This window comes from Pelodiscus sinensis, chromosome 1 (assembly GCF_049634645.1).
Source record: "Pelodiscus sinensis isolate JC-2024 chromosome 1, ASM4963464v1, whole genome shotgun sequence".
NCBI classification, from domain to species: domain Eukaryota; kingdom Metazoa; phylum Chordata; order Testudines; family Trionychidae; genus Pelodiscus; species Pelodiscus sinensis.
In genome coordinates this window covers 25429363-25451196 of record NC_134711.1, presented here as the reverse complement: position 1 = coordinate 25451196, position 21834 = coordinate 25429363, and the positions used below count along the sequence as shown (strand labels likewise).

Here is a 21834-nt window from a genome sequence, read left to right as displayed (position 1 = left end):
TAAAACAATGTTTTCAATATGGAATGCATACAAACCAAAACACAAAGCAGCAAATTCTGCTTCAAGTTATACCCGAGCAATCCCAGAGTCAATGGATTTGCACGGGGGGGGAGGGGAAAGAGTTAAACTACATGCAAAGACACAAAGAAGACATGCTTGGCAAACACAGGCTTTGTCTACAATGCCCAGCTTGCTTTAATGAGGTAGTGTGGTTTAAGGTCAGTGGTTTTCTAACTGTTATGGAATGTCTGACACTGGGTCTTGTTGCTGCAGGAGATCAGGTGACCAGTTGAAGGGCTAAAGCAGCTACCTGCCTGTCCTGGCACAGCAGACTGACTGCGCAGCAGGCCTGGTTCCTACGTGGTGGTGGAGGAAGAGGGCAAACCGAGCTCCATGCACTGCCGAGCACTAACTCTGTGCTCCCATTGGCTAGGAACCTGCTGCTGGCTGCTTCTGGGGCGCAGCATGGTTTGCAGTGCTAGGAGAGGCGGGAAGCCTGCCTTAGCACCTCCTGCTGCACCACTGACTGGGAGCTGCTCAAGGTAAGTCCCTGCTGCCGCAGCCTTGACCCCCAAAGCTGGAATCCTCTCCTACACCCCAAAGCTCTCATCCTCAGCCCCACCTGGGAGCCCACACTCTAATCAAGTTATATTGGGTCATGGGCATCAACAATTTTTTCAACTGGTTCTTAAGGAAAAAGAGTTTGAAAAACCACTGCTCTAGGTAAACCACCTCCACGAGGGGAGTAGCTAACAGTGCTGGGAGTGCAACTCCCACCCTGGGAGCCTATTTACAGTGGCGCTGCACAGCACTGTAACTTCCTGTGCTCGGGGGGAGGGGGGGGCAGTTTCATACCCCTGCGCAAGAAAATTACAGCAGAGTAACATGGTGGCATACAGGCTCAGTGCAGGAAAGGGGGAGTGAAAGATTAGGAATCCTGACTCAGAAAGACAGAAAAATCACTCCTGACAAATACTGTCAGGCTCAGGCCCGGGCTATACTTAAAACATTTACTGCACAGTAGGGATGCAAGTGACTAGTCGACTACCCAATAAGCATAAGCTTATTGGGTAGTCAAGTCACTACATGATTAGTCGTTTCACCTCCCTTGCTGCCTCTGATACAGAGGTGAGGGGGGGAGCAGGAAAGGAGCTGGTGCTGTGGGAGCCAGCTTAAAAGCTGGTTCCACCCAGCACCATCTCTGCGAGGGGAGGGGGGGGCGGGGAAACAGCACAAGCATGGACTGAAGCAGTCCACACTCACCTTGGGTTCCCCATTGGGCCTCTGCCTTTTAAATGTAAGAACCACGAGCAGTTTACTACATTTAAGGCAGAGGCACAGACGGGATAGCGAGCACCCCACCACCCTTTATCAACTAATCAAGTAGTTGATGGAAGTTCCATCGACTACTTGATTACCTGACTAATCAAAATGTAACATCCCTACTGCATAGCTACTTGGATATGGAGGAACCGGGGTGTATATATGAAGAATCACACCCCTAACCAACATAGCTGCTAGTATAGATGCAGCTATACTAGCAAAAAAGTGCTTTTCCCAGAGTAGATTATTTCATTTAAGAATGTAAGAATGGCCAGAATGGGTAGGACAAAAGGTCCATCTAGCCCAGCATCCTGTTCCCCAACAGTGGTCAATGCCGGGTGCTCCAGAGGGAATAAGCAGAACAGGTATTCTTCAAATGATCCCTTGCCTGTCACCCATTCTTAATTTCTGACAAACAAAGGCTAGGGATGCCATTGATGGATCAATCCTCTAAGAATGTATCTAGTTCTTTTCCGAACCCTGTTAAAGTCCTTGTCTTCACAACATCCTCTAGCAAGGAGTTCCATAGGCTAACAGTGCATTGCATGAAGAAATTTACAGAACTGGTTTATGATATATTAGCAAAAGAACTAACTGACTGATATAAAAAGCATCTCCAGTACAGGGCTTATCTTATTGGCATATTTCTACTGGCAAACACTTTCTAGTGTTGACAAAGCCTCAGACAGGAAAGGACTACTTCCAGAAGAGACTTTGAGGTTATGTAAGGAAATTACAGTGGAAGGTTCAGGGAAGACACATCTTATCTCACCAACAGGAATAAAGGTCTATTACATCTGTCTTTATGAAAGACAAGGAAAAAAAGAATCACATTTTAGACAGATTTAGTTTTTGAAAGTTTTCCAGCGTTAGTGCTCTTGCAATTTCTCCCAACTGGCACCTCACCACCAGCAAATCCAGCCTCGTACCTTGCCAGCTCTCCTTTCCTCATTATTTTCAATTGCTGTGATGGTGCCGGTGCCCAACTATCCTACAGCTGGCCACATGGACTTCGTTGCTGTTAATTTGGGGCCTAAGATACGTCTAATCCATCTCACTACAGCTACATCTGACTATTTTGTATTCTTCCACTTCCCAAAAAGATCTCATTGTGTGTACATCAATAATTCAGACACAATGGTTCAGTGTGTTACCCTCACAGTCTGTATATTATATATTTCACCTCTTCTGTTCCCAGAAAAAGTTCCTGCTCTTGCTCTGTAAGACACAGTTCTAACCAGTGAGTTGCTAACGGTGCAGTGAGGAAACCCCAAGAGGGAAGGGTCAAGCAGTGAGTGACTGAAACAAGTTCTGGAGAGACGGATGTTACTACTCACTCTTGTGGAACTGTGCACGTGATTCTCTTCACTGTCCACTTATGGGCCAGCAGGAACAGAACTTTGGGGACTAGAAAAGAAAGAGAAAACTGAAATTATAATTACAAAATTATTAAACAGCAGAGACAATAAATGGGTCAAAAGTGCTTCAGAGGCCCCCAGATCTATGCTCTTTACTGATTCCAGAGGAATGGGAATGATGGAAGGGGTGGGGGGAAGAATCACGTGTCCCCACTGATTCTATACAAATTCCATGAGTTAAAATACAGATAATCCTAGCATTTCTGTGCAATTTTCCCTGTGGAAACAAGGAGCTGGCCCTGCACGTGTGTCTCTGTGTTTACAATGCCTCTAAAATCTCCATCCACACTCATGAACATAAATCATCATGAAAAATTGAACACAAATGAGAGTAAAGAAGGTCCTACACAAAGGAATTCCTAGTTCCGTGCATCATATTATACAAGGGAACTTGTGTAACTGGATAACAGTTATGATTTAAAAAGGACACACTGAGGCCTAGACATACAAAGAAGCTAGAAGAATAGTTTTTCATTACTAATAAAAAACAAAAGCACACTCATAATGGTAATGCTTACAGAAGTTGGATGCCATGAAACTGTTAGAGTGATAGAAACTAAGAGAGTCAGATAGAAAAAGTTAAGAAAGGCACACAGACCAGAAAAGCCACAGTACACAGACTAAACACTAGCCAGTTAGGTGGACATACCAATGTGGATCTTTATTAACCTCAGTGCTTGCCTATAATAAATTGACTTGCTTAAGTACAGCAGAATCTCCAGCAGGTAACCAAATGCAAGACTAGCTCATGGGTTTTGATTGATTGATTGTACTTAATACTACTTGTACTTAATACTACTTTGTGTGTGAGTTTAGCCTTGTGAAAGGTGCCATATTAATAGTCCTGGATATCACAGTCCGCATAACCAGGGCTCGACAAATAATACAATCTACTCACCCGTGGCGAGTAGATTGTAACCGGGAAGAGCCGGGTTTGGGCGATCTGCGCATGCACAGATCGCCGGACAGCGCGGCTGGCAAGCGGGACTCGCCATGGTTCAGCGAGCCTTGCGCATAACCACACATAGAACAGGTGCAATACCCACTTCCCTACATCACCCCATCAATATACACATAGGCTGTGTCTACACTGCACCCCTTTTCCGGAAAAGGGATGCAGATGAGACAAGTCGGAATTGCAAATGCAGCGGGGATTTAAATTTTCCCCTGTGCATTTGCATGAACATGGCTGCCGCTTTTTTCCGGCTCGAGGCTTTGCCGGAAAAAAGCGCCAGTCTAGACGGGATCTTTCGGAAAATAAAGCCTTTTCCGAAAGGTCCCTTATTCCTCTTAAAATCAGGAATAGGCTTTATTTTCCGAAAGATCCCGTCTAGACTGGCGCTTTTTTCCAGCAAAGCCCCGAGCCGGAAAAAAGCGGCAGCCATGTTCATGCAAATGCACAGGGGAAAATTTAAATCCCCGCTGCATTTGCAATTCCGACTTGTCTCATCTGCATCCCTTTTCCGGAAAAGGGGTGCAGTGTAGACACAGCCATAGATTTTAGAAGAGAGAATACAAATAATTTACTGCCAGCAAATAATCCAGTCAGGGCACAAAATAAACTTCTAGAAACTCTCTCAATTCTTAGATAACAGCTCCTACTTGAAAATTTAAAAAAAATGTATAATTTAAGGATCTTGTGAAGAGCTTCAAAAGAATCTCACAAAACTAAGTGACAGGAAAACAAAATGGCAGATGAAATTCAATGTTGATAAAGACTAAGTAATGCATATTGAAAAAACATAATCCCAACTGTACATATAAAATGACGTGGACTAAATCAGTTGTTATAATTAAAGAGAGAGATCTTGGAGTCATTGTGGACAATTCTCTGAAAACATCCACTCAGTGTTCAGCAGCAGACAAAAAAGAAAACAATGTTGGGAATTATTAAAACTGAGATAAAGAATAAGACAGAGAACATCTTATTGCCTCTATATAAATCCATAATACACACGCATCTTAAATATTACATGCAGATGTGGTTACCTCATCTCAAAAAAGACATTTTGGCATTGGAAAAGGTGAGAAAAGAGCAACAAAAATGATTCGGGGTATGGACTGGCTACCATATGAAAGATAAATAAGACTGGGACTTTTTAGCTTTGAAGAGATAAGTAAGGGGTATGACATAGAGATATAAGCGACTAGTTGAATAGCTTTCCCCCTCCTTTACTGCCTTTGTATCCGAGGCAGCAGGGGGAGGGAGGGAGCAGGAGCCAGTGCTGGGGGGAAGCCATCTTAAGAGCTGTTCCACCCAGCACCGTCTCCATGGAGCGAGAGGGCAGGAGAGACAAAGGCACAACAGGCGGCTCTTGTACATTTCAAAGACAGAGGTGAAGCGGAATAGTGAGCACCCCTTATCGACTAATCAAGTAGTCAATGGAAATTCCATCAACTATTAGATAAGCTGATTAATTGAAATTTAGCATCCCTAGTATGACAGAGGTCTATTAAATTGTGACTGATGTGGAGAAGGTGAATAAAGAAGAGTTGTTTACTCCTTCCCAGAATACAAGAATTAGGGGGTCACCAGATGAAATTAATAGGTAGCAAGTCTACAACAAACTAGACTTGCAATTATGAAAAAACAAACATATTTCCAGATACTATTTGTTCTCTAATTATTCTCTCTAATTAGATTTGAAAAACATCTTCAACTCCAAATGTAAATGCAGCTGTAAAAACAACCAAAAGGATGGATTTTATTTAGTTACAAATAAAAAAGAGAAAATTGCTTCACAAACATTTAAAATCAGTTCAAAAGAAGAGCTAAGAAATAAAATAAAGAATGAAGAAACAGCAGAAGTGAAACAAGAAAGTATTATAAAACTATAAATAATAATAATATTCAATAGCATCAAAGGAATAAGACCAAATGAAAGAGTAGAAAGACAAACAAAATAGTTACCATACCTTTATTTCTTCACACCTTTCAATGAGTATCATCAACTTCAATCTCACCCAAAGTTTAAACTTCATAAAAAGGTTTTATAAACTCATAACCAATTGAAGTGATTATTTTATAAATTCTCAAGTTTTCTGTAACACTTTAAAATGCTAATATCTCAGCTGCAAACAGAAATTACATCAATGTAATAGACTGGTTACTAAATTAATTTAATTAAATTGATGCAAACTTTTTGTATAGGTACTCTTGTTTAAGAGAGGATGATACTGTTTTAGCTTTGTTTGATTACATAAATAATGCTGCTCCTTTTCCCTCTCTATCCCAAACCTTCCAGTTACCAACTATTCATATGAAAGGGCTTTCGCAGATCTCTGTGGAAGAGAAGATACAGCTGGGGAAAATATGCACTACTGTGTATATGCTTAATTAATGAGCCAGGTATTTTTTTTTATTTTTTTTACAGAAAAATGTTGCAGCTGCCTTTTGCCCACCAGAGGGTGCTATGGTGCTAGAACAGAACAGCAGCTCCCAGCAGAAGAAAACTTCAGCAGTTCTGTCTTTTGCCCACCAGAGGGTGCAACTCCTGGCAAGCCCTAGTCAGGGTACAGAAGATAAATATAGAGCCTGCAGATCCTTCTTCCAGCATGCCAGGTCAGGAGACAGGAGCAATGAGGAGATAAACAGTGTGAGATGCTGGAAGGAGTCAGACAGGGCTCATAAGCGCTAGAAAAGGACAGACTGAGGAAAGGGCTGAGTGGGAATGCAGGGCCATATAGGGACAAGGATACCCCTGAGTGGGGGCATAGGGACAAATGTGAACAGGGGCACATATGCTTTACTGAAGTAGGGGGCAGCCAGGATCTTCATGCGGGGAAGCTCGCTGGGAGTCCGTCCTCGCCTTCCAAAATACCTGTTTCATGCTTTTCCTGTCTCTACTAATCAACCCTCCAAGTTGACACCCAGGCTTCTTTTTCAGCAATTACTTCCCTCTCCATTACTCTGACTCCCCCCAAGCTTATGCACAGCTTCTGAGGAGTGCAGGAAATACAATTCTACATTGTAGTTTAAAGGAATTCTTTCAGAGTTCTGTACTGTTATGCCTAGAGGGAATTTATTTATCAAAAAAAAAAAACCCATGTTCAGAATCTTTTTTTGTTTTCTATTGTTAGACATACTTGCTGGCAAGTATTTTAAAATATATGACCAAAACAATTGAAACTGCTGTGATTATATAATGTTATTTTGAAAAATAAGTTATGAGAAATTTTGCAGAATTTGAAAATACTCTGCATAGAATTTTTTTTGGCACAGAATTCTACCAGGAATAGAGAAGAATGTGTCTGTTAACTCAGATATAACTTCTGGAGGGGCTGGGAGAGGGCAGTGCTCATCTCTCACTGTGCACTGAACCCCTGCAGGGTTATAATCCATTGAGAAGGCTGCCAAAGAAAGTCAACCTATTAGTCTGCTAAATGTTTCTAAAAGGCCCTCTAATGTCTTAGAGATTAGACAGTTATCATAGATTGCCTAGTCTAAGAATAGGGGACAAACAGGTATAAATTAGCAAATGAGAACCATATGAGGAAAATATTTGAAATATTTATTACTGAAGGAACTAGATGGCTCAAAAATGATTACGAGAGAGACAGTCTTTCATGTGTACAGGTCTCTTAGTGAGAAAAAGTTGTTGCTATTCGACAGATGTTTGTCTAAGTCCAGTTCCCACATCAGAACCCGTGTTCGCAGCTGCAGTAGAAGCCAAGATTTTATGGAGATTGAACAATCCCTTCTTCATTAAAAATAAGAGATTCTTTTATTCTTTGCAAGGGAGTAAACTTACACTGCTGTGTTTGCACTGCATCTGTTTTGTAGATATCCAGGGAACTTCAATCAGGCACTCTGCACTTTAAAGAGATAAAATGGAGAGTGTTAAATTCATATGCACAGCACAGAGCAGCTCCTCCATCAAATAAAGCAGAAAATTAGATGAGACAGTATATGGTATCAAAGTTCAGTGATACAAGAGAGTCTGGAAAGCAGCTGTCTCAGTCAACTGCAGGAAACAGTATGAGATCAAGAGCTCCATTGGGGTGGGGTAATGCTCCTTGCTCTTCCTCGCCTTCCCCTCATGATGGGGGGGGGGAGGAAAGTACATAGCTTGTGTGCATTCCTACCTGTCCCACTTGGTGAGGGTAGGGGGATGAGGAGTAGGTGATGCAAACTCTATATTTTCCCCTCATTCTCTCATCCTGAGAGGAAGAGGAAGAAAGATAAGCAGTGTTCCCATAGGCATGGCTGGAGCCCCTCCCCCTCTCACCTTCCAGAAATGGCACCCTTGTGTGGGATCCATATAATTTCAACATACTTAGCAGAGATGACCCCAAATATTGCCCAAATAAGAGGAACATAACAAGCTGCAAAGTGCAGTATTTGGGGCTACTCCTGTATTTTATAAAACAGAAGTGAATTCAGCTGCATTAAACTTTACTACAAACATGTGAGTGGCTAAAGATCCTAGTATGCAATGCTCCTTGCACCGGAAACCACTTGGATCAAAAACAGAGCCAAGATCATTAGCATAGGCGCTGACTCTGTGGATGTGCCAGGGCTGTAGTGCCCCTGGAAAAACATTATTGGTACCAAGCACAGCACAGGCAGTCAGCTCCCACTTTCCCCCTCCCCCCGCAGCATCTGCCATCTGCAAGCCCCCCACCATCAACTTCCCCCCTCATTCCTTGCACCTCTGGCCTGCCTCAGTGAGCTGATTTGTGACATGCAGGAAGCTCTGAGAGGAAGGGGTAGCAGCAGGGATAGGGCATGCTTGGAGAAGTGGATGGAAAGAGGCGGGGAATAAGTGGGGTGGGGGCAAAAAGAAGTAGGCAAGGGTAGGGATGTGGAAAAAAGATGGGGGTGAGAAAAGGTGGGACAGGCTGGGGGCAGGGGAGTACCCCAAGGGCCCAGAGAAAGCCAGCACCAATGATCATCAGGATCTATGCCCCTCACTCAGTGAGGAAGGGCAATGCGTGCTAAATAGATTTCCTACTATGGGAAAGGGAGGGGGAAATACCATGGACTCCGCGGAGGGAGGAAAACAAGGCAAGAAGAGATGGTGGGACCCTAAGAGAGGCCTCTGGACCCTAGCACTATACTGGCAGTTGAAGTGGGGTTACCCGGAGGAGCCTAATGAGAGTGGAAGGAAGAAGTTGCCTTGTTGAGTAGGGGGCTTATTTTTAACCTGCTCTTGGCCAGGGAGCAGCACAAGGCAGGCGCCGTAGTGGGCCCCGTAAGGGTGGCCGTGCGGGGCCACTTCCAAGTCAGTGAGTTAGCAGATGGCACCCGATGACGATGACACAGCGAGCAGGGCACGGCGGGCCCAATCTCTCCCCCTCAAAGGAGAGCACGGGCCGCACCAAGGCAGGCGGCTGAGCGCCTGCAGCCCAAGGAGAGGCGCCTTCCGCTCGGCAGGGCAAGCGGCGCTGCGGGGCGGAGCAGGCAGCTCCCACGCGGGCGAGGCGGCGGGGGGCGCTTACCCGGAGCCTGACGTTGCCGCTGGCAGGGAAGGAGGCGGCGGCGGCAGGAAGCGGCCAGAAAGCGGAGGCCGCAGGGAGCCAGCAGCATGCAGCGGGCCCCCGGCCGGAGCTGCGGGGCGGGCCCACGTGTCCGCTCCGGGCTCGGCCTCTGCAGCGGGCGACCGAGGCTGGCCTGGGCCGGAGCGCGCCTCTGTGACTGCAGCTCCCGTCCGGAGCCGGGGGAGGGCGCAGACAGGACAAGCCTCCTCCCTCCTAGCGTCATCAGCCCAGCCCCCGCAGCCACACAGCCCGGCCTCCTGCCCTCCGGGGCCGCGGCCGCAAGGAGCCGCCCCGCCTGGGCGAAGATAAACAAGGCGCAGCGTGGCCCAGCCTGCGCTCCCTCTGCAGCAATTGCGAGGCGGCAGAGCGGCTCCTCCACTGAGGAAGGGTTTCGCCGCGTACTTCCCCGAGACGGTTGCAGTCTCCTTCTCTCCCGCCGGCAGCTTGTAGACAGACATCCCCCTTGCGCCTGGCTCGGTGGCGGAACAGGGGACATGGTGGCGCCCCGGTCAGAGCGGCCGCGGGGCTGGTGGTAAGAGCCGCTTGGAGCATCGGCTTTGCCAGTCGGATCGAGTCAAAGCTTTCTCCTGCCGGTGGCTCAGCCCACACCGAGCGGCTGTTCGCTGCAACCCCCTGAACGGGGCGGGAGAGGGCAGAGCAGCCGCACGAAAGAGTTCAAATGAATCACTGGCGTGAGTAAGAAGCATCAGGGAGCCTTTAAACAGATCAAGCCATTGATGAAGCAGTGTGCAAAGCATGTTGAAGTCTGTTGATTAAGCTTGTTCTCGATGAAGTCAGTGAGAGCAGGGTCTAGAAGAGCAATGTTCCTGCTAATCTTTTTTTCCATCAGTGTGTGGATTTTTTTCCATGCATGTGCAGAATATATTATGGCTACGTCTACATTGGCATGATCTTGCGCAAATACTCTTTAACGCAAGAGTTCTTGCATTAAAGTATTTGCGCAAGAGAGCATCTACACTGGCATGTGCCTTTGTGTAAGAGATGTGCTTTTTGCGCAAGAGCATCCGTGCCAGTGTAGATGCTCTCTCGCGCAAGAAAGCTCCAATGTCCATTTTAACCATCGGGCTTTCTTGTGCAAGAAATTCATGTTGCCTGTCTACACTGGCCTCTTGCGCAAGAACAGTTGCACAAGAGGGCTTATTCCTGAGCAGGAGCATCATAGTTCTTGCGGAAGAAGCACTGATTTCACACATTAGAACATCAGTATTCTTGCGCAAGAACTCCCCGCCAGTGTAGACAGGCAGCATGTTTTTGCGCAAAAGTGGCCACTTTGGCACAAGATCATGCCAATGTAGACACAGCCTTTGTTGTGTGCACTGAGAATATGTGTGAATATGCACCAGCAGAAGAAACGTTAATCTAGTTGTGGGAGCTCTGCTAATTCACTAGACAGCATTTGAATCTCTCAGGAGAGGCCTCAAGGAATGCTAGTCATAGGTGATTTGTAGTAGCACTGGGAGATGCACAATCGCCCTGCATCTTTGCCAAATTTTAATTGCTAAATGGGGTGCCCCAAGTGCCCTAGTTGTCATTGGGTAAAGTGATGTTTTTCATATGATCAATATCTACTGATTAAAGAAACAATTTTGCAAGCTTATATATAGCTCTTCTTCAGGTCTGGGCAAAGTACTCAGAGTGTCACAGCTGAGCACAAGGGGAACAGATTGTTTGGCACAGGGAGTTAACACATGTTTCATGGTTTAAACCCGAGTGGGCAAAGAGGCCTCCATGGGCCTGATCTGGCTTGCCAAGTGGGTGGATCCAGCCTGTGCACACTCTACTGCTGCCCCGCCTCTCCCCAGGCCAATCAGGGCCTGGAGGTAGGAGGAGTGTGTAACGTCTCTCACTCCCTGTCCCCACCCTGCAAGGGGTGCACCGGGTGCCCCTTGTAGGGTGGGGGCAGGGAGCAAGAAACTTTGCATGCTTTTCCCACCCCCAGGCTCCGATTGATCTGGGGTAGGAGGGAGCGCACAAATTCTCCTACTGCCAGGGGCATAAGTGCCTAGAGGGAACCAACAGCTGTTCAAGAACAGCTGGTAGTTCTCTATGGGGGGGAGCTGGGCAAAACCTTCACCAAACCAATCAGGGTCTGTGGGCAGGGAAGCAGAAGTGTCCTGGCCCCATCCAGTTTTCCCTCTGAGTTGTGTGGCTTCACAGGTAGCCCCACCCAGTCAGAGGCTCAGGGCTCCATGCATACTGATTAATCATCCGGAAGCTGTGCTGCTACACAGGGAACACTGGCTCCACCCCTTCTGCCCAGAGCCCCGCCTCTTCCGATGCAGCTGAGGGCCACCTCAAAAATTAGTATTGCCCACTCCTGCTCTAAACAATGTATTTAGCTGTGACACTCTGAGTACCTTACCCAGACCTGAAGAAGAGCTTTCTCTGTGGCTTGAAAGCTTGTCTCTCTCACCAACAGAAGTAGGTCCAATAAAAGATATCACCTCACCCAACTTTTCTCTGTAATATCTTGGGACCAACAGAGTTAGAACAAGACTGCCTGCAAGCTAGCATTTTGGTCTGTGCACCTCTGCCAAGTAGCATATAAAACAGGCTCAAGTCTGCTATACACAAACCCTCACACTGCCTTTGAAAGGAATAAAAACACCTGCATTCAGAGCTGAAGGACCTACATTCTGTCCCCACTAGGGGTCTGTCTCCTGTGCATTGTAAATCTGGGTCTTTGGGCCATTAGCTTATCTTTCCAAGCCTGTGCTTGAGTGGTCACATTGCATTGTACACCTAAGCTTACAGTCGTTGGACCTGGGTATGTCTACATAGCAAGCAAACTCTCAAGAGAGAATCTGTATAGTTTGGGCTCTAGGGGCTGGAGTCAGTGGTGGGCTTTGGAGCCCAAATATCTATACAGCTATTTTTAGTGCTGTAGTGTGAGCTGTAGTGTTTAGTCTGTAGACCCAGGCTCTGAGATTCACTGCCATGGCATCCTGCTTTCTATTTAGATGTAGACATAGCTGTGCTAACATGTGTACTGTACCACACAGAGTTTCTAATTCAGGTCTGCAGCTTGAGCTGCTTTTACATCCATGCTACTAAATTACAGAGCTTAGTCACAGGGCAACTCTGGCACTGACCCAGGTTCTGAGTGCTTGCTGACCTATTTGTGTGTGACTAGGAGGATTTGGGCTCAACCCTGAGTCAGGGCAAAGGCTTAGCATGGAATGTAGAGATGCCAGTCAGGGACAAAGCATCCTCATTGGCTGGCTATGAATAGAATTAAAGGAGATGAAACTGAGGCAAAGTCAGACTGCTGGTAAAAAACACTCTATGATTCAACTCCTCACTAAACTTTCTCATTATAACCAGTCAAGAAAATCATAGTCAGTATAATAATTAATTAATATAAATAGAGCGTTCCTGAACCCAGGAGAAATAATCTGCAAATTCCACTAGGTAGCCCAGTGTAGACAGCCACTGTGCACATCTAATTTAACTTATTCAGCACAGTGAAGGACCCCAATAGAAATATGAGAGATGGGTCAGTCATGGGTGACCATGCATTATCACACTGTCCACAGTGGCCCTCTGGGGATCATATCAGATGCGTCCAACATTTATTGGAAGGGAAATAAAACATGTTTAAATAATGTTTCAACACCATTTAAAAAAGTTTCATCATGGCTGTAAACTGTGCTGGTTAATTTTAAGTTATGTTTACTGAAAGTGTGGACAGGACTAAATAAATCCTCTTTTCTGGCCTTGGTAAATGTTATCTTTCCTCTACTCCAACTCCATTTCAAACTCTGCTGCTAAAATTGGCTTCATGGCTGGTCAAGCCAACTATATTACTCCTCTCTTTGCCTTTCTCCACATATTCCTCTTTTCACTGCACCCAACACAAGCTACTGTACTTGTCCTCACTTTTAAGGTCCTACACAAGCATACTTTCAGCCTGTCTATTGTCTTTTATTTGTTATCAAGCTACTGATCTCTGTCTGCGCTTTGTCAGTCATGCCAGCCTTCTGTTCTGTATAGGTTCTTATACCATGTATGTTCATCACAACAGTACTGAAGAATTTCCAGTAGTGCATTAAGCAACATGACTGATATCTGTCCGATGTTTGCTCTCTCATCCTTCTTATGCACAGAAATCTGATCTGTGGCATTTTTATAATATTTATACAGATATTGCTTTATGTGTGTTAGAGAAGGCAAAGTCTAAGGCATGTGCCTGGCACTTGGAGCAAAAAGTAATGAGATTTGTTATGGTCCTTAATTCCTGGGGAGTTCATTTTGCAATTGTGAGCCAACATCCCCCTGAAAAAGCCCTGGCTACATCTACACTGCAGCAGTTTTTCAGAAGAGGAAATGCAAATGGAGCGCTTTCATTTGCATATTCTCTTCCAATTCTTTTTGCGGAAGAGGTTTTTGTGATAAAAAGCTCTGTGTAGACGGGGCCATTTTTCGGAAAAATACTGTTTTGCACAAGATCCTGTAAACCTAATTTTTGGAGGAATAAGGGATCTTGTACAAAATTAGGTTTTTCCTAAATTACTGACTTGACCAATTGTAGTATGTATCTTCAATCAAAGACCCAGAAAGAGATGTGACTGCTAGTTCCTCCAACTATTTTTCTTTCCCAGTAGTATCACTGCTATTTTGCTTGGGTTCAACTTCAAACGGCAGTTCTTAATCTGTTAGCTGATCTCATCCAAACATAGGGCCACCGTGATGGTAGTGGTATGATTATGTGCAGTGAAGGGTAGGTAGTGCGGTGTGTTAGCTACATATTGCTGTCACCGGAGTCCATTTTGTCTGACCATTTTTCACCTAGGGCAGGGGTGGCCAACCCATTAAACAAAGAAAGCAGAAACAGTGACAGAGAAAATGCAAAGAGCCGCACCAGAATTGTTGAACAAACAAACAAAAAACAAAACAAAAGAGGAAGAGCTCCCCACCAGCCAGAGTTGCTGAGCAAAAAGAAAAAAGACGTTGCCCCTTTAAAAACCACAGGTTAGGCTTTTTGGCCACATCAGGCTCCCACCAGCCGACGCCATCTTGCTGACGCCATTTTGCCATGCTGGACAGCTCCCCTACACCCGGGGAGCACATAGGGCTGGGGGCCATTTGTAGGGGTGCATGGGGCGGCTTCGCAAGCCACGGGGGAGGCTTCACAAGCCGCACTTTCAGGGGTGAAGAGCTGCATGTGGCTCACAAGCCGCAGGTTGGCCACCCCAACCTAGGGCTTCATGTAGATGTTGAATAGGAACAGAGAAATTATCCTTATAGTCCTTATAGGACTCTACAAGGGAGGGGTCTAGTGATAAAGGTGCAGGTTCCCATCACTATTCATTAGGTTCATCCCTCCAGGAAGAACTCAAACCATTTTAGTGTATGGCCCCGAGAACCTCCTCCACAAAAAAAAGTCCAGTATCTTATAGTCAACAATGTTCAATGTTTCAGAATGACCTTATTTGGCCATCTGTCCTGTTTTCCTTCAAGCACTTCCCTGCTTTCTCTTCTGCCACACTCCATGCATGGAAAAACCTTCACGTAAAAATCCACAAAGACGCTACCTTGTCCTCCTTCAGATGCTTCCTTAAAATTCCTCTCTGCCATGCTTACAAAACTCTTGGCAATGGCTAGGCAGCTTGTGTGCTGTGACCTCTGGTTATTACAATAATCATAAATGCAGTAAAACCTTGAATTTTACACACACTAGTCTTACCAAGGACCAGGTATACAAATCATACTCCCAATGGAAAAGAAAAAAATCACATACATTCATGTTGATGAGGAACATTTTGATGTCTTTAATACATTGTAAATCACTTTGCAGTGGTTTGGAAGACAAGAAGAGTGCAACATAGTGCACCATACAGCAACATAAGTGCCTGCTGTAATTCTGAATGTTAAATTTTATGAGCTTTTCAATTTTATTAACTCCCTAATCCCCAGTTAGTTCATAAAGGAAGAGTATCTCACTGTTAACACGCTCTCCTGATTCTCAGTTATGTTTACCTACTGTCCATTACCAGTTTCCAATTGGGAACAGGCACTGTCCTTGATATATGTGTATGGGGCCCAATATCTGACAGCTCTGAAGGCTAGCACAATACAAATAACTAATAATACCAGTTTTCTAATAAACACAGGAAAGGGTTAGAGCTCTCCTTCTATTGTTAACATGTTTTCTGTAAAATGTGATCATAAAGGAATGACCTGGTACATGCCAAGAATCAAGTGGCCAAATCCTTTGAGCTGTCCATATAAACTGAAAAACCCCAAGGGAAGAGAGTAGCAGTAACACCACCTGCCATTCCTCATTGTGAATCCCCCTGGGGCATAGAGAACTAGGCTGATGAAGTATACTTTACATATCTTTGCATCAGTTACTATCAGTTGGCTTGATTATTTGTTGGTTTTTTTACTTCTATAACTAATAATGTAACCCCACAATTAGACATTACTGCAGTCAGCCATTTTGTGTTTCTAGCCACTAGTAGCTGAAAATCAAAAATCACATAGCTAGGAATAATTTTTAGGACCATTAGAAGCAAGGCTAAACAGGTATAATTTGCCATTTTGCTGAACAGAATGGAAGAAGGGGAAAAGAGTTAACAGATTGTGAGAATGCAAGAGAGTATGTGGATAATGACCTTGGATTTGAGTGCCTCTGTCATATAAATGTATTATGACTAGAAATACTAGGAATGTTTTGTTGATAAAAGATCGTGAGCAGTTTGCTGAAGCTAGAAGAACTAGTGACCCACTAGAGATTACTGTGGTGACTGTGGTAATTCATAGGGGTTACTATGAATTATGTATTTTTGGGAGTTAGCTATATAACAGAGGTGGGCAATAATGTGGCTCTGGCTAAGAGACACTTACTAGTTGGCTCCTGGCTGGCAGACCAGTAGGACCTTCATGCAAGCTCCCTGGCTGCTGTGGCTGCACCTGTTGCTCAAAGGGGCCAGCGTGTGTGCTTCTGCGTGACCCGCATGCTTTCAGAGGAGGGGGGCCCTCTGTGCCCTCTTGCAAAGAGAATGTAGTGAAAAAATAAATGTGATAGTCTCAAGTGGGAACAATTAAAAAATTATTATCCTATAGTTATTATCCTGTGATTTCTCTGACCTCTCTAAATCAAAACTAAGATATATAATATTCCTGATCTATTTCAAAATTAATGTCAAGCTCTTCCTTATTTTATAGAACCAGTCATTTGTTCTTGGAAAGTGCAGAACAGGAGTCCGATAACCCAGTTGGGCTAGTCATTCTAGGCACCTAGCTTGCCACATGTGGAAAATAAAAACTATTTTTGAGGCAAATTGCCACTCTCTCAGCAAAATTAAGGCAATTGAGAGACTGCTCCAAGCAACATAAAATAATCTATCCCCCTGTCTGTTAGGATTTTTGCATATTATATCAAATCAAGGTCACAAATACAATTTTCCAAAGTAGCTAAGTGACTTATATGCCTACATCCCACTTTCAAAAGGGATTCAGGCACTGAGGGCCAGATATTTAAAGGCACCTAAAGATACAGTAGGCATTTCCAAAAATCATGGTAGGTGCCTATCTGCAATAGAAAAGCAGTAAAATCATCTCCTTGTAAAAACTACAGAATTGCTTTCCAGAAGGCCAGTGCAAATTCTACACAATGTAATAACAAAGAACCAAACTGGCTTTAACAGAGAGGAAAATGGTAGACAGTACAAAGGGAGATTTGTGAATGTTATACTAATTCCAGTCATTCTAATGTACCTAGAACAGCAGATTGATTACACTTGGCATTTTTCAGTTTCAAAGGCTGAGGACTGTAATATAGAAAGAGAGTGAATCAATGGATAAGCAAAAGGATGGAGAGATGAAGTTGCACTTAAAAACAATTTTTGGACTGAAACCAAGTACAGTATAAAACTTGTAGACCACCAAAGAATAATTGTCTTGTAAAGTAGCAAGACACTGAAATAGGATCTTAAAGTGAAGGTACTCTCACAATCCTCTTTATGGCTATGTCTAGACTGCAAGCCTCCTTCGAAAGAGGCTTTTTCGAAAGATACTTTCGAAAAAGAGCGTCTAGACTGCAAGCGGAACTTTCGAAAAAGCAAGCCGCTTTTTCTAAAGAAAGCAGCGAGTGAGTCTGGATGCTCTCTTTCTAAAAAGCAGTTTCTTCCTGGAGCTGCTGCTTAGGGCTACCTGAGGCTCGTGCTTAAAGCTACCCTCCGTACAGTTGTGTCTCAGGCTCCTCTGTCCTTATGGGACAGCAAACCCATTCCACTGCTTGCTGTGGTTACCCTTGCAGATACCTCAGCATTTTAGCCATGGAGCCAGAGCTGCCGCTGGTCAGTCAACGGCCCTTATCTGTCGTGCTGCAGCTAGTGCATCAGTTCCTGCAGGCTGTCCCCCAGGCCATGCAGGAACGCAACTCCCAGCTCATCATCTCTCTGTGAGTGCAGCTCTTGCAGTTGCACCCCACCATGCACTGTCACTTTTGGTAACTGGACACCAGTTCTGATTGGTGGAACCTGTCGGAGACAGAACATCAGAAATGGCTGCCCGTCGCAGGGAGCCATAGCCTGTAATACATCTAAGGCTGGTATAGGGGGCTCTGTCTGTGAGGTGGAGTGTTTTCCATATAAGGGCATGTAAATTAATAATCTTCCCCTGCTCGCTCCACCCATTACAGTGAAAGATCAGCCAATGGGCTGACTTGTGCTCAGGCCTGCTACTCCACCCACTGCAGCAAAAAACAACCTATGGGGTGATAAGTTCACAGGCAATAAAACAGGCAGGCAGCCCCTCTCTCACGGGGGATTCGCATCAAGTGAACGCCTGGCCTGATCACCCAGACGCCTTGCACCCCCCACTCTTGAGTCTTACAGAGCGTACTCCGAGTTGGTCGACCCGAGTGGAGACAGTTTATGAGCATGTGACCGGTACTTGTGTTCCTACTGTCTCCAGAACTAGTATACCCCCCTCCCCCCCCCCCCCCGCATGCAGAAGGACACCTTTCTGGAGTGAGTGACTTGCCCCTGCCCTCAGGCGATGGGACACCCACATGAGACCCATCATCCCCCTCCAGAAGCAGGTAGCCATTGCTATTTGGAAGCCTGATATACCGGATAGCTACCAATATGTCAAACCAGTTCGGCGTGGGGAAGTTGACCATCATGTTGCACTGAGGGATGCTTAAGTCTAAATTTGCAATCTGATTACTGCTAATTAATTAATTAAACCTCAGTGGAAGTTGCAGATACCACCAAACCTCATCTATCATAGGTGTTTGTTGATTAACTTGCCGCGGAGAAATAAAAACGTTACGCAATTTAAAGGGGCCAAGCCATATATTGTAGGAATTTAAAAGGTACAACAAGGAAATAGGTAAACACTCTTAATATCCCAACCCAAGAAGCAATAGGAGGATAGTAAAGTACCCCACAAACACAAGGTATTACACAGACAATATTTACAATTCCAGTCGTCGACGATGGACGGTGATGCACCTGTCTCTCAAGCCTTTGGCTAATTAAAGCCTCTAGCGAGAGACTAGGAGGCGATCCCTCGCAGCGATGTCCTCTGCGGTGCTCTCGACCTCAAGCCTTAGGCTCCTTCCGAGCCCTTGGCGAGGAACAGAGAGGCGGTCCCTCGTAGATCCTGGGGACGGGTGGAATGCAGGCAGGTGGTGAAGTCCTCCTCCAGGGCCTTCTGCTCCTGGACGCAGGATTCACTGCTGGTAAGTTGCCTGGCGCTGGCCTTCGGGTTGATTCCGCTCTTCAGCGGGAACCAGCGATAGACGAGCTACTCCTGTACCCAGACTGGATACACAACGCCTCCCGTCACGATATAATACCCCGGCCGCTTGAGCGTAGAACCGACACACTATACTAACGGACAGACTCGATGACGAACCTCTAGCTAACCTAGCTATCTATAGACATGGACAGGGGATAGGGTGGAACGCTGCAGAGGAAGCAAAGCAAAAGCGAACAGCGAACAAGCGGGAAAGGTGAACTAGAACTTAAGTAGTCTCTCCCCATGAATATTTATGAGCTGTAGCTTTAAACTCATTGGACCTTGTCTGGGTAAACAAGGGCCTCTGATTGGATGGCTGAATAACCAGCTTCTAACTGTCTGGGGTGAGTGTACTGTGTGCAGCAGCATGTGGTGACATGTGCAGCTACTTGCGTGCCGTGTGCAACAGCACATGGTGACGTATGCAGTAGAAGCTAGAACTATCCATGTAACTATTCATGACAGTTGTTATATATTCAGTGTCACTGCTCATGCATATTGATGAGAAGGCGGGGACCCCGTTACAATCAGGGCCCTTCTTGTATAGATATGATGCTCTTGAGCTATTGTCCCAGGAGGGAGGTGAAGTGCTGGAATGGGGTGCCCTAAGGAAAGTGGTGGTGGTGATGGAAGCTCCGCCCCCCAGAGGTTTCTTAGTCCTGCCCTCACAAAGTCCTGCCAGGAGATGGGGTAAGTAGGGGGTTGCTCCAGATGTAAGGGGGGGGGGGGGAAGGGAGGGTGACCTCAGAGATCTCCCGAGGGCCCTGGCACCCCTGTGATTCTCTGTTTGTCTTCTACAGGTGGTGAGGGCCATCAACACCATGGATCATCAACCTGGGCGACATCGACCCCATCATTGCTGAATTTGCCGGTATGCTTCTTCAACTGTGGAGGGGCTGTTGTTGGCACCCACATCCCCATCTGGGCCCTTGACCACCGGGCATCTTTCTACATTAACTGGAAGGGATACTTTTCAATGGTCCTGCATGCCCTCATTGACCACCGCAGCCAGTTCACCAACATCTATATCGGGTGGTCAGGGAAGGCGCACGACACCCACGTCTTCCGAAACTCCAGCATCTTCCAGAAGCAGTATGCTGGTACTTTCTTCCCCAACTGCACCATCAAGGTTGAGGACGTAGACATGCCGATGTTCATTGTGGGAGACGCAGCTTACCCTCAGATGCTCTGGCTCATGAAGCCCTACACCAGACATCTTGACCCCATCAGGGAATGTTTTAATGCCAGACACAGCGGGGCCTGCATGGTGGTGGAGGGCATCTTCGGGCATCTGAAGGTGCGGTTCCATTGTCTCCGCACCCAGCTGGATGTTGGGAAGCGGAACATCCCCCAAGTGATGGCTGCATGTTGTGTCCTTCACAATATATGTTAAACGATGTGAGAGACGTTCCTGCTAGGGTGGGGGGCAGAGGCTGACCAGCTCGGCAGGGCCTTCGAGTAGCCATGCAGGACTGAGTGGCCATGCATATCCAGGAGGCCCTGAGGGAGAGTTTCTCACAAGGATTTCAGTGGTAGAAATGTAGCCGTGTTAGTCTGGTGTAGCTGAAACAAAATACAGGTCTATGTAGCACTTTAAAGACTAACAAGATGGTTTATTAGATGATGAGCTTTCGTGGGCCAGACCCACTTCCTCAGATCAAATAATGGAAGAAAATAGTCACAACCATATATACCAAAGGATACAATTTTAAAAAAATGAACACACATGAAAAGGACAAATCACATTACAGAACAGAAGGGGGATGGGGGGGGGGGAAAGGAGGTGAATGCCAGTGAGTTAATGATATTAGAGGTGGGGAAGGGGAGATGTCTGTGAGTTAATAGAATTAGAGGTGATAATGGGGGAAGCTATCTTTGTAATGGGTAAGATAGCTGGGATCTTTGTGAATGCTAAAATTCGACACTCTCTGCACGGGACTTAACAAAGACCCCAGCTATCTTACCCATTACAAAGATAGCTTCCCCCATTATCACCTCTAATTCTATTAACTCACAGACATCTCCCCTTCCCCACCTCTAATATCATTAACTCACTGGCATCACCTCCTTTCCCCCCCCCCCATCCCCCTTCTGTTCTGTAATGTGATTTGTCCTTTTCATGTGTGTTCATTTTTTTAAAATTGTATCCTTTGGTATATATGGTTGTGACTATTTTCTTCCATTATTTGATCTGAGGAAGTGGGTCTGGCCCACGAAAGCTCATCATCTAATAAACCATCTTGTTAGTCTTTAAAGTGCTACATAGACCTGTATAAGGATTTCAGTGACACTCTCCCCTGGGTCTCCCCACAAGGGGCCTGTGCATTGCCCCTCTGTGCCTTTCCTCCCACACCCTTCCCATCTCCCCTTCCATGTAGAGACAATAAAACACATTTTTTGGTTTTGAAAAAATAAACTGTTTATTTTTTTATTTGGGGAAGAAGTAACCAGGGAAAGAACCTGGGAGAGGGGAGAAGAGAGGAGGAGGAGGAGGGGGGAGAAGGGAGCTGGAAGGGAGAGGAGGGGTGAGGAGAGGCTCAGGACTGAGGCTAGAAGTAATGCCTCGTGTGCGGGGACCTCAGCAGCCACAGGGGCAGAGAGGCTAGGGGGAGAAGCAGGAGCTGGAGCAGGGGCTGGAATGGGCTGGAGCAGGCACCATGCTGGTGATGAGGGCTTGTACTGCCACACATATGGTGCAGCTCTGCTCCAGCATCTCCTGCCAGGTCTCTTGCTGCAGCTGGATAGCCTCCTCCAGTCTCCGGTCCAGAGTGTGCTTCAAGGCTTGGCAGTGCAGAGATGTGCTCCCTCTGGGTTTCCTTCTGGGTTCTCCTGCACCAGC

General features: G+C 45.9%; 1 protein-coding gene and 1 long non-coding RNA gene across 3 annotated transcripts in view; one reads left to right on the top strand and one right to left on the bottom strand.

Annotated features, from left to right (window-relative positions):
• The window catches only part of PUS7 (pseudouridine synthase 7), a 51594-nt gene extending 42236 nt beyond the window's left edge, over positions 1 to 9358 (bottom strand). Inside the window, exons 1-2 of one of the 2 annotated variants that reach the window (XM_075912055.1) lie at positions 9183 to 9358; positions 2661 to 2730 (exon numbers count right to left, since the gene is read on the bottom strand). In XM_075912055.1, coding sequence (XP_075768170.1) covers positions 2661 to 2730; positions 9183 to 9270 — 158 coding nt within the window. In that variant the 5' untranslated portion in view covers positions 9271 to 9358. Of the gene's footprint in view, positions 1 to 2660; positions 2731 to 7492; positions 7556 to 9182 lie in introns of those variants that run through there. The other variant, XM_075912019.1, reaches the window with a different exon arrangement.
• Positions 9359 to 9397: 39 nt separating this feature from the next.
• LOC102456351 (uncharacterized) lies at positions 9398 to 21411 on the top strand. Its single transcript, XR_012898150.1, has 2 exons — positions 9398 to 9753; positions 19796 to 21411. It is a non-coding gene; the product is annotated as an uncharacterized LOC102456351 (long non-coding RNA).
• Positions 21412 to 21834: the final 423 nt, after the last annotated feature.